The sequence below is a fragment of the Nicotiana tomentosiformis genome, chromosome 11 (genome assembly GCF_000390325.3).
Source record: "Nicotiana tomentosiformis chromosome 11, ASM39032v3, whole genome shotgun sequence".
Taxonomy (NCBI): Eukaryota; Viridiplantae; Streptophyta; class Magnoliopsida; order Solanales; family Solanaceae; genus Nicotiana; species Nicotiana tomentosiformis.
Window position 1 is genome coordinate 100,640,857 of NC_090822.1, and position 12,871 is coordinate 100,653,727.

General features: G+C 35.9%; 2 protein-coding genes across 8 annotated transcripts; one reads left to right on the plus strand and one right to left on the minus strand.

Moving 5' to 3' along the window:
- Window positions 1-749: 749 nt before the first annotated feature.
- On the minus strand, window positions 750-4,783 carry LOC104091839 (uncharacterized protein At5g41620-like). 7 transcript variants are annotated; one of them, XM_009597270.4, is made up of 4 exons: window positions 4,305-4,781; window positions 3,661-4,117; window positions 3,429-3,533; window positions 750-2,432 (listed from the first exon to the last, which is right to left on the minus strand). In XM_009597270.4, the coding sequence occupies exons 2-4, from the start codon at window positions 3,955-3,957 to the stop codon at window positions 1,023-1,025; spliced, it is 1,812 nt and encodes a 603-aa protein (XP_009595565.1). In that variant the 5' UTR covers window positions 3,958-4,117; window positions 4,305-4,781; the 3' UTR covers window positions 750-1,022. The 7 variants fall into 7 exon arrangements, with proteins under 7 accessions (XP_009595565.1, XP_009595564.1, XP_033510877.1 ...); XM_009597269.4 differs by having other exon boundaries at window positions 750-2,423; window positions 3,661-4,783; XM_033654986.2 differs by having other exon boundaries at window positions 3,661-4,783.
- Window positions 4,353-12,446, plus strand: LOC138901923 (uncharacterized). Its single transcript, XM_070189724.1, has 5 exons — window positions 4,353-4,464; window positions 10,890-11,018; window positions 11,096-11,321; window positions 11,407-11,563; window positions 11,643-12,446. The coding sequence occupies exons 1-5, from the start codon at window positions 4,353-4,355 to the stop codon at window positions 12,444-12,446; spliced, it is 1,428 nt and encodes a 475-aa protein (XP_070045825.1).
- Window positions 12,447-12,871: the final 425 nt, after the last annotated feature.

Genomic DNA, 12,871 nt, shown 5'->3' on the forward strand with positions numbered 1-12,871 from the left:
CCATCTTGAATTCTACATATTCCTCATAGTCAACAAAATAAAGTAGAAATTATTGGGACAGTAATAATTAATATTCAGTTACACTATATTTAAACCTCAACCAAGATTAGTTAACATTTTAAATATGAAATTAGTTAGTAATATGGTCTTTTCGGAGGTGCTTTTTAGATTAATGATTTTAATAATAGCTTGAGCACATGGTGAGATTGCTACAATCTAAGAATGGGGTTTTTAGTTATGATTTCAGTAAAGAAGATTTTGTCTCTTCATTTGGTGAGATTTCAAAATTATTTTAGTAACGAGCTAGAAATTCTCGAGGGCTAACCTTGGACGGTTCAAATAGGGTTGGCATAGCATAACGTCGGAGCCAGAATTTTAAATTTATGAGTTTTGGATCTTAATACGATGACTTTTTGAATAGTTATACCTGGTTCTAAGTTTAGTAAGTGTACAAATTTAATAAATTTTTAATACAAATGCACTATTTGAGCAAAAGTTACTGGGTTCGGCTGAACTTATAGCCAGTTTCTACACTAGTCTTTTGTTCATAGGAGGATTCGAAGACATGACGCTCACCCTACACATCACGCATTGGCTATGTTTGGCTATGTTGCTCGGATTTTTTTAAATGCTGCCGGCAGCATGTCGGATCCTTCAATAAACCAAAACATTGAGGCAAACACAAAAAAATAGATATAGATATCTAACTCAAAACCAAGAGGATAAATGAGCATGTTGATAAAAGAGACTAAAGATGAAAAAATCATAGTATTAAAGATGAAAATTGTTCACAAGATAGTAATATACTTATGGCATCTCTATAACCAAAAGAAGAGTAGCAAAAATTTGTACAGTTTTATGTCATACAAAGGGGCAAACCACAAAATTGTAATGAGATTGGATGTTTAGCTATAGGTTTCAGACAAAAACAGCAGAAAATATTTTCATGTAATTATGTAAACAATGTACTATCAAACTGCAGAAGGAGAGTGACTTAAAGGCCAATAAACTCTAGCGTTTCTTCAATTAGCTCCCTGCAATACAGCAAAAGCCTCATTGATCACTCTTTCAGCATCATTGGAAGGCAAATTCTGTTGGCTCCAATTCTTAGTTGGACTCGAAAAGCCTTGAGTTGGTGTTTTCCTCGAAGTAGAAGACACGATATGGTCACGAAGATCCTTGATCATTTTGTACCTCTCTATCTCATCTTCACATTCTTTTTTCCAAACTTGAGAAGAGAACTCGAAAATCCCTCCATTTTCAAGAACGTTGGACCTCTCCTGCTCGAACGTGTCCACGTTCTCTTTCCCTCCCGCGGTGAATTCCCATTCTATTCCATCTGAAGTTTCCCTCTCTATGGAAATACTTTGTGTTGGAAATTTCTCAGAAATGGACCTCCTCCCTTTGCTTTTGTCAGAAACCGAAAATCTCTTAGGATCATTCTGAAGAGTACTTCCCCATTGATAGCTTTTTGTGTTATCATCCATGTTTAATTCAATTGAATGTAGATCACTATCAGCTGAATCATCATCATCGTCGTCATCATCCTCTTCTTCTTCATCGTCTTCTTTACTTAGTACTTTCGCATTTTCCTTCTCTTTATCTTGGTAATAACATGTGGTTGGAAGTGTTTCCCTCAAATGCTTTTCGAGTTCCTTGATTCTTTCATAATTAGGAGAGTCATCACCGCCTTGTTGTTGTCCCTTTTTGGATCTCAGATAAGCCTCGAGCTCATTCCTTAGCTTATCGACAACTGCATTTTTCTCCTCGAATTGATACTTGGCTTCTGATAGCTTCATTTGAACTCTTTCCTCGCGTAAAACATCAGCTAGTTGAAGCATTTCCCTTTCCTTCTCAACTTCCTCGCGAACTTTAGCTGATTGTCTCTTCAATTCTTCCACCTCAGCTCTATCTTCTCCAATACCTCTAGCTAACTCATCGCATACTTGCTCCAATATCTCTCGTGCCCTCTTTTCGCCTTCAAGCTCTTTGACAGCCTTTGACAGAGAATTTTTCGTATCAGCCAATTCCTTACCGAGCTTCTTGTTTAGTCTCTCGGTTTGCTTCCTCAGCTTCTTCTCTATCTTGAGCTCCTTTGCTATAGATGTAATGGCAGTGTGAATCTTGTCATGCTCTTTTAACTTCCAAGCCGCCTTTTCTTCTTCAAATTGCTTCAAGAGGACATCAACTTCACCGTTGTTATATCTTTGTTCGTGAATTAGTTTAGTCACCTGAATACATGCCCGATCAAGCTCAGCTTTTATAGCCGAGAAAAGAGATAAGCACATTGATTGATGCTCGTTAAGGCCCCATACGCGATTCAAAACTTTCAGCAACTCCTTAGACGCGGAGAGGCCATTCCTTACATCCTTTAACCGATGTCTGTTTACAGTCTGTGCATGATTTTGTTGTGTCTGATCAACCTGCATAGCCTGCAGATGTATAATGTATGTATACCGGCCAGATAAAGTAAATATTTGAAGCAGAGTAGCTAATGAAAAGCACCAGAAAATGGAGGGCAAAAACTTAAGGTTAGCCTAAAACAAGGATATTTTTATGACTATATATTAGTACCATTTTGCAGATGTAGAAAACAAATAGCCTATGACAAACTAAAGTTTACAACCTACTATATCAATTCAATGTTGGAAAACAAACATATGACATGTTGAATCTGATGGTACCTGAAACAGGACCAACTTACATTATTGGTCCCTTTCAAGGATAATGAAACATTTGTCCATTTCCTAAAATAAAATTTTGAAGAGGCCAAGGGACATATCCAAATGCCATTTATGTCATTCATTATGATAAAATTTTGATTGGCTCTTTCTTACCTTAGCTCTTTCAAAGGGTAGGGTAGGGATTAGACACTGTTCTGTTTTTACTTTCAGATTTTTGGAAAAGGAAAAATCTATGATAGCAACAACAATTATTGCGCCTCAACTCTAAACAAGTTAGGATTTGACTATGTGGATCCTCAGAGTGCTTCATTTAAGTTCATCTCTATCCATATTACGAAAAGTAAAAAAAAAAAAAAAAAAAAAAAACTAAAAACCGATTGACAAAACTATAAGTACAACAACAATAAATCCAGTGAAATCACACAAGGTTTGAGGAGAATATTGTGTACGCAGACCTTACCCTTAACTTATAAAGATAGAAAGAAAGTTTCCGATAAACTCTCTACTCAAAAGTACCGACAAAACTAATAGACCTTAAATAAATGTAGTAACATGACTAGAACTTAATCTCAGTTAATTGCAGCAGCAAATAACAGTAACTCCCCCTCCAAGAAAAAGAAAAGAAAACAAGAGTAGAATTATCCAAAATACTTTTAAGTTACTGCCATATAAAACCAAGTCAAAACAGTGTATCCAACTAAAATAGATTATTTTATTAATAACAATAATACAGTAAAATGGTACCTCAATTGAGCAACCATTTTGGAGAGAGGAATCAGTCTGCACAAGTTTCTGAGAACCAATTGAAGTTCTTCTTCTATGACTTCCCACTTTAGATCTCTCCATTCTCTGCCAAAATTCACCATCAATTTTATAAACATTAAAAAATCTGCAAAACTCATACACATAAAAAAAAATTCCCCTAGAAATGACTAAAAGAAAGAAGCCATTTTTTTCAAGAAAATTAGAACCCCACCTCAGAAACAGGACTATGAGATAATTGCAAAGCAACAGAATCAAATTTGGAAGATGACTTAACAACCCTTTCAACTCCATCAAAATTCTCCTCTTCCTTTTTATTAGGTGTAAGAACACCATTAATTTCCCATAAAGTAGCACCAAGTTTTCTTGCTGAAACTGACAGTATTTCTTTCCCTTTTTCAGAACCAATAACTTTTGCTGCTGTTGTTTGCTGCTGCTGTAGAATCTTGAATGACTTACAATTACTATCATTTTGTAATGATGGTGATCTTGAATTATTCATTTTCCACATTGGTACTGGTGTACTTGACCCTCCTTTTTTCCCAACTAATATTGCCCTTTTTAATCTATAGCTTTGTATTAATGAAGATGAACTTGATGTTGATCCTCCCCTTTTTCTCACCTTATTGTTGCATTTTCCTCCGCTTCTTCCATCTCCATACAAATTTTGCCTAAGCATTTTTTTTTGGCCAAAAAAAAATATCCCCACTAACAATAAGTTATAGCAGTACAAATGTAACCAAAAAATAATAATTTAATGAATGATATTGGCACCTAGTTTTTGAATCAAAGCCCAAAAAAAAGGACTTTGTTGGGATGGGGGAGAATATTTTTATAGATCTAAAGGTGTAAATATACCTTCATCAAGTTGGCAAATTTGTTCCCTTTTGTACTTTGAACTACTATATGTCTCTTGAATATTTTCTTGGGAATGGAAAATTAAGAACTTTATCAGTCAAAAAGAGAGAAGAAATGAAGAAGTTGAAGAAGAAGAAGATCCAAGAAAAGAGAAAAAAAGGTAGGAGGTATTAGAATTTAGAAGGTACAACTTTAAACTTTAGTGTAATTTGAAGATACTAAGGAATAATATGATATATAAGTAGTAGTAAATGATTGCCATGCAAATTAGAGCCCCTCTTAAAGTTTTGTTTGGCCTTTGGTTTCAAACTTCTAAAGAGGGAAAAAAAGAGACATGAAATAAAGAAAGAGAGATGTAAGAAAACTGTCAAAGAGGAAAAACACAAAGGCAAAGACTTGATGTTGAAGAGTTCTTTTCTTGGAAAAGTGAAGAGAGAGATTGAAGAGTGAATGCTGTTTTCTTTTCATGAAAAAGGAGAACAGTTTTGTAAGGGGTGGGAGGGGGTTGGGGGAGATTGGGGGAGGGGGTTGTGTGTTTTTTAGTAATAAATAAAAGGACAAGGGGATGTGGCATACACGTGAGAAAGATTGAGAAGCAATCAGGGACGTGTAAATATGAATGAACGGTTAAGAATAAGAGACTAGGTTCTGTGTATTTATGGTTACTTCCACCATAATTTCAGCACTCTCAATCTTGAGAAATCTTCATCTTTTGCAATTGGACTCCTCTTATTTTACTTTGCTTACTATTGGCGGCCTATGCTTTCTAACAACTAATTTGGACGGTCGTTATTTGTTGTATTGTATCGTATTATAATGTTATTTTAAATATAATATTTATTTTAATTATTACTTAAATTTTATTGTATCGTATCATTAAATTTGTTGTTACGTAACGATGGAAGTGTCACTTTATAGAATGACCGATTTAACGTGGTCGTGCCATTTCCCCACTCTCAGCTTGCCCTTTTTATTATTAAATAATCATATTATATCCTTTACCTTACTTTTTATATAATAATTCTACCTCGTACCTTACTTTTTATTTATAATATTGCTAGTTTATTCTTGATATTATTGTTATATAACATCATGAGACTATGACAAACAATACAATCTATCCAAACATTGCATACATCAAATCGATATAATACAATACGATAAAATATATATATGATACATTATGAAACTATACATAACAATTATCTATACAAGCTGTAAATTTCAAAAGATTCCTAATTTTACGACGAGCTTGAATTATGTGCACTGATAATATGTATAATTAATTTTTTATTTAAATTAAAATGCAATAATAAATAATTCTTCAATACCAGCATGGTATGATAATATTGAAAGTAGAATAATAACCTGATATAACCGATACATAATAGGGAGTACTAGCTAATACTATAAAAATTCCTTACATCTTTATTATATATTACTTAAAATCCTTTGATTATTTGTTTTTCCTGCTTGCGATGCAGTATATCATTAATGAGGATCATTCTTTGCGTCCGATTTATCGCCATACAAAATTCAATCTTTACCTCATTTGTTTTACATCTTTTAAGAGTCTAAAATAATTAGTTAATCTTTTTATTATATTTGTAAATCTATGATGAGTAACTAAATAGTGATGATATTGAACGTGTATTTTTTTTCTTTTTTTTTTCTGGCTTAGTAGTAGAGAGGATAAGCCAAAAAGTTGAAAGAACATGTAGTGAAAGATAACATGTTATGTTCTTTTGTCAACTGTCATCAAACATTCTGAAAAGGATTATGCATCGATCTAATCTAACCTACTTCCACTTAGTATTAACTTTGTAATCAATAGAGGCAATAAGTGAGTAATAGGGCAGTGATTGGAAAATTAAAAAAAAGCAATTAGACTACCTAAATCAGATATAATCATCAGCCTAAGTACGTATCAATTATTGTTTTACTCCCTATAGTCTATTTATTTTTTTGTAACCTCCCATGCCAATAAAAGCGATATACAAAAATAGGACTTCAATATATAAGTAATATAACTATATACACTCAAAATGCAACAGGGTGAATAAAATTTCTTTCATCTTTTATTAAAGGTTTCGAGTTCGAGTAGCAGGAATGACTTCCTTAATGATCTTACATCAAATTCGAATTAATTGGATCAATAAACTCATATTAGATGATTAAAAGAAAAACACTTTAAAATAATTACAAGTACTAGTAAGTATAGAAATATAAGTTAGAGAAATGTGTAATTTTGGCTGAAAAATTTTCACTAATGTGTAATTTTTTATGAGAGTTGTAAAAAACTATAGGGTGAACTAAATGATTCCTTGATAGTAAGAGAAGGGGGTTAATAATTGTAGGGTGAACTAAATGTAAATGATCTCCACAACCACAAACAATGTAGTACATCTGTACCTACATATAGTTTCTGAGATTCATCTGTGTGTAGCTTTCCCCATCAATCAACCTTAATATTTTTGTGGTTTTCTATGTGTAGGAAGAGGAAAACACCCAAACATGTTGCATTAAGCATATAAGTCCATTTTAGAAAGAAAAAAAAAATCAAATCGAGGTTAAGCAGAATAGTTATTTTATCCTGGACTAGCTTTATTCTTCAAAATTCGTCTTTTCTAACTCTAAATCCATCATCACACGATCCTGATCTAGGGCAAAGAATACTCAAGGAAGTCGAATAAAGTTATAAAAATCACGTGGTTTCGGTGTTTAACATCAAACCACGTAAGTTATTTTTGAAAATTACAAATTAAAGTAATACATAAACATCACTTAAAGTACGTGTCTTGCATTCATAAATTTAATATAAATTGGATGTGAAATTATCATCATCATCATCATTATTATTATTATTATTATTATTATTATTATTATTATTTATTTATTTTTGGTGCAAGAGAGACTTGGAGATAGGGGTGTTCGTGGGTCGGTACGGTACGATACGATATTTAGATATTTCGGTTCGGTATTTTCGATATTCGGTTTCTTAAAATGTTATACCAATACCGTACCTAATTAAATTCGGTATGGTTCGATTTTTCTCCTTTCGGTTTATTCGGTTCGGTAACTTCGGTTTGAATACTAACTGGTATGTAGAGTCAGAGACTGTAATATTCTTAATTAAAGTAATCAAAAGTACAAAATTGAAAACGTTTGTTGACTAAAATTTTGTCCAAAACCAGCAAATGTCAACCCAGAGAGAGAAAACTGTACATAAAAGAATAAATTTGATCATTAGAAAATGTCTTGTTACTTGCTTAGAGTTAATTGATGAATTTAGAGAATAAAGGAAAGCAAAATTTTAGATTTTTTATATTTATGTTATAAATAATAATATGTGTATTGTGCAATATAATATATATTTCGGTACAGTATCAGTATTTCGGTATTTTATTTTAAAATACCAAATACTATACCTAATATTAATTTTTTTAAAATTAAACCAAATATCATACCGAATATCAAAATATCGAATACCAAATATCAAAATTTTCGATTTCGATACGATAATTCGGTATTTAACAAATTATGCACGTACCCAGAGAAGGGGAGAAACTAGGAGGCACGAGGTTGGGACCCATTAACGGCTTAAAATGTTTCGGATTTGTTGGGATATCACTGCTGTATTGTTGGGGGAATCAGAAATTTCCCATAAAACACCCAAATCCTTATAATTTATATGGGCCCCTTTCACACGTGATCATCGTCAGCTCAAACAAAACTTCTACACAATTTATATGGAAATTTCCCATTTTTCTCTTTTTCTTGTCCTCTTAAAATGAAAAAAAAACATTATTTTTTATGAAGTCTTAACCTAATAATTATGAGGTCTAGAATCTATGCATGTGATTTTTTCAGCTTTTTATTCATTGTTTTAATTACTAGCTAGTGTATGTTAGTTTCATCGGGGATGAAATAATAAAATGAAACTACTATTTTTTGGGGTCTTTTAACATATTTAGTCGGTCGACTGAAAATAATTATAATAATATATACTGATTATGCATAAAATTCACACACACACATATATATATATTTTTGACTATTATTTTAAAGGACGGCTATACAATATGAATTTCCCTTTTTCTGATACTAACTCACTAGTTTACCATTCATGTTACAATTTACATTAATAACAAATTTTATAGCTTTCGTCTCTCCAAGAAGTCGTCCTTTCGGGACATTCGATAGAATTGGAGAGATATAAAGAAGATTACAAATGGAGTAATGGTCTCTCCAAGAAGTCTTGGCTTTAAATTTTATGATGATATATATGTTGTTTGAATTTTCATTAGAATTTGAGGGTTTCAGTTTGATTGGTTTAACAAAAATACTATTTAATTGAAAATTTGGGGAAAAAAGAAAGTAGAAAATGATCATAATTGGAGATTGACACAAGAAAAAGGACAAATTCAACGAACATAATGGAGAGGGTGAGGGAATATAGGTTGATTCAATCATAGATTTAATTATTACCAAAATGGAAAACAATCATATTGATTTAATTTCGTGATAGCGTAATGGCAAAGGTGTTGTAAACAAGTTCTACTGCTCTAGTAATGGAAATTTAGAAACATCAAAATAGATTGTTTTATTAGCTGCTAACAAATCTCCTCGTGATTTTCTTCTTAATTCAGTTTCTAGTACTAACGCCTCCGGTCTCTGCTTGTTTTGAAACTTACAAGTTACGGAGGTCTGTTTACCCGAAAAATGGATAGAGTTGAATTTGTACGTAGTTCTAAGGGTATGTGGTGTAACTTGACACAAATCGCAAGAGTAAATAAAAATGTCAAATATTGACTATAAAGAATGAAAAATACGCAAAGTTGAGAAGATGATGATTTATGGGTTAAGCAAGATGAATCAAGCTTATGAGGCTAAAAAAAGGACAATTTTTCAATAGGGGAGTGTATGATATCTAAGTTACAATGTATGCCAAAAAACCTGCCTCTTTACAGAAATATAGCCTTCCCTTTTATAGTGGGGGATCCTATTTTAGATATAATAAAAAATACATAGTGGGGAACCCATGATAAATCAGCTTTTTCCTAATTCCCGTCGAGATTCTCTCCCTTAGTGCGGTTGTAACGGCTCTTGTCTATGAGCTCGATCTTGATCGGACTCGGTATTAGTCTATATTGGTCGGTTTCCAGTTTTAGAGCTCGATGCGGGTTTGAGGTCGATGCCAACTCGGGGTCCGGTAATGACTTGGGCTCGGTATTGGTTGGCCTCTGGCCCTTAAGCTCAATTCCATCACATCTCATCATAGTTCGATTCTGACCCGAGCTCGATAATGACTTTGAACTCGATTTTTGACCCGTACCTGAAATTAGAAGCTCGTTTGTGCCATCTTCAGATCTCATCTCGATATTATGAAGACTTTCTTCCGTCCATTATAATTTCATCTCGATCAGTCGTATGAAGGCCGAAGTCAGTTTCGACCGTATACAGATAGTCCCCTCATTTCTCGGGAAGAATGTGGCAAGAAACGATATGATTTCTCAACATCTCGATTGGATATGCACTGACGTTTGCATCGAGCCCGACCATGACGTACGTGATAGCTGTCCTGTCGGTTTAGTTTACCAAGGCATTTAATACGTGTCAGACGGTGGTCGGCCACCGCTGATATTGAACCGCCATTGCTCACTCTATAAATAGCCCATCCTTTTATCATTTATCACTTTTACATCTTCAATCTCCAAATTTTTCAAGTTCTTATTCTGAGTTCATCTGTCAATCTGTGATTTTTTACTGCAAAATCTTTCTTCGAAAACACCAAATCTTTGTTACCTCCTCCTATTTTTTATCCTTAAATCCAAAATGGCGAAAACATAAAAAATCATTCCTGAAAAAGAAAAAGCTTCTTCTTCACAGTATGCCGCCGACAAAATACCGGGGGAGCCACGGCCTGAGGAGTGCGTTCCTGAGGCATGTGTTCTTACCTATGATTTTAAGGTCAACAAAGACTCGTCGGTTCCTGGCCGATGTGAGCCAGTATCGAGGTATATGTGTTCGATAACCGAGGGGTACCTCGAACAGATAAGAAAAGATTGCAATTGGAAGAACAAAGAAATAGTAATCCCATCTCTTGAAGAAGATATCACCACTCACGTGAAAAGGTTTTTAACCGTGTATACTTACCCTTTCACGTTAGGTCCTCTCGACCCTGTTATTATTGATTTTTACCGTCAATACCAAGTAACCCTAGGCCAAATCCATCATTCTTCTTGGCGGATCGTTATTTTGATCCGTTTCTTCGTGAACAAAATCGAGGGGATGCCTTTCACCCTCGAACATCTCATTCGATTGTACTGCCCTCGCCTTTTTCGAGGCGGGTTAATAAAGCTTCAACACCGGGCTACCAAGGCTCTGTTCTCGAGCATAGACGAGGACAAGGATCGAGGCTGGATGGGCAGGTTCGTTCGAGTGAAGACTTCAGACCTTATTCCATCTGAAAAGATGCCTTTCCCCGAGGAGTGGAACATGAAGCATAAGTGTAATTCTGTTGTTATCTCCTACTGTTTTGCCCCTTCATTCCTTTCTCACTGATATCCCTCTTTTGTGATGCAGCGGTTCCTTGGATGCCCGGTGCAGTTCCTGACCTCAAGAACTGGGTACGGGATCTAGCTTCGACCTCTACATATGACGAGCGCTCATGGTGTGATTTGTCAAAGGGCCGATGGGAGGCCAAAAATCATGGTAAGCATCTTTCTCGTATCTTTGGTAAATCGAACGAGACGCTCTCCATACACTTAAATCCATTTTCTTGTATGTAGGCTTGGGCAAAGATGCGGTTTTGAGGCCCCCGTACGTCGAGGAAGAGGCTTCGGCCTCTGTCCCAAAACCGGTAAAGGATAATAAGCGAAAAAGGGCCTCTGCTTCTGAAGATCCAAAACCGAAGACGAGGATGGCTCGTAAGCCAAGGAAGAATACCATCCCTTTAACCATGGAATCAGTTTTGTATCTAAGGTATGAAGATGAAGAAGATGAAGAAAACGACAGGTCTGTGCTGGTGGCCCGAGTAAAGAAACCTATCGATGCCCCAAGTGCAGCTGAATCAATGGTGATTTATAAAGCTTCACCTCAGGCTGAGGAGATATCGAAGGAAGGTTCGGGCAAAGTCCACGAATCGTTATAGATCGAGGATGCTTCCCACCGAAGTCAACAAATGGTGGGTCGAGGATATTGCTGGCCCTAGTGATGTGTCAGGCCTTTTCTGTGAAGAGCATCAAGCTCTGAATCGGGTAAGCTTTAACTCCCTTCGTTGATATTACTTTTACATTTGCTATTCTTCTCTAACTTCTTTTCTTCTTCCTTACGTAGTCCATAACGGTTCATCAAGAAACATGTTCTCGGTCCCGAGCTGAGTTGCATTGGTACGAGGCCGATCTCTGGCAAAAGGAAGAAGAAATCAAAGACCTCCGAGTTGAGTTGTCCAAGGCTCATCAAGACCAGACCAACCTGACCGAGCAGGTAATAATAATCTTAAAAACCCATGGGCTCGATCCTGGAACGGTGGCTAATATTTCGATCTCACAGTTGCAGCAGAAGCTTGAGGTGATTGGGAAGCTTCGTGAGGAAGTCGATATAATAAGGGTGGAGACCTTAGGATGGAAAGATGGCATGGACCGTCTTAGCGTAGAAAAAGAAACTGCTCGAGCCCAATTATCATCGGCCGAAAACCAACTTCAAAGCATGAAGGAGAAGAGCTCGGTTCAAGCAAGAAAAATAGAGGAGCTCGAGGCTCGGTTGGCCTCCGAACTTGCCAAGGCCAAATCTGACGCTGAAAAAGCAATGGCCAATGCGGATGCATTAGTGGCCGTCTATCAGGAGGATGCTGAAGCTACTCAAGTACAAGCAAGAGAGGTAGCCGAGACCGCTAACACTCGAGCACATTGGGTTGCTGAACTTTCTAAATGCCGATCTCGGAGGGAGACCCTCGAGGAGATCCATGCTCGAGGTTTCGATATCACCGAAGAGATACAAAAGGCTAAAGAGCTCGAAGCCAATGCTGAGGCCTTGGCTTCCGATGATGATGATGGCGATGATGAGAGCAAGAGTGGGTCCGAGAGCGGGGAGGAGCCCGATGGAGAAGAGATTTCCCTCGGAGATAACCAAGAAACTTAGCCCTTAGTTTTCATTTTGGTTTTTTGTGTAGGGTCCTGTTTGGACGTTGTAAACATTCTTGTACATATATATATAAAGATCTTTTCTTTTCCCGACTTGCCTTTGTTTTATTCTCTGTCTTGTGAAGGTCTTCATAAGGTTTTAGGCAATTTGATCTAATTTGTAGCCTTTATAACCAAGTGAGTGCTTGCTCAAACCCGAGGTAAGGTAGCCTGTAGGCTTAGTAGTCGAGTGAGTGATTGCTCGAATTTGAAGTAAGCTAACCCGTAGGATTAATGGTCGAGTGAGTGATTGCTCTAACTCGAAGTAATGTAGCCCGTAAGCTTAATGGTCGAGTGAGTGATTACTCGAACTCGAAATAAGGTAGCCCGTAGGCTTAATAGTCGAGTGAGTGATTCAAACTCGAAGTAAGGTAGCCCGTAGGC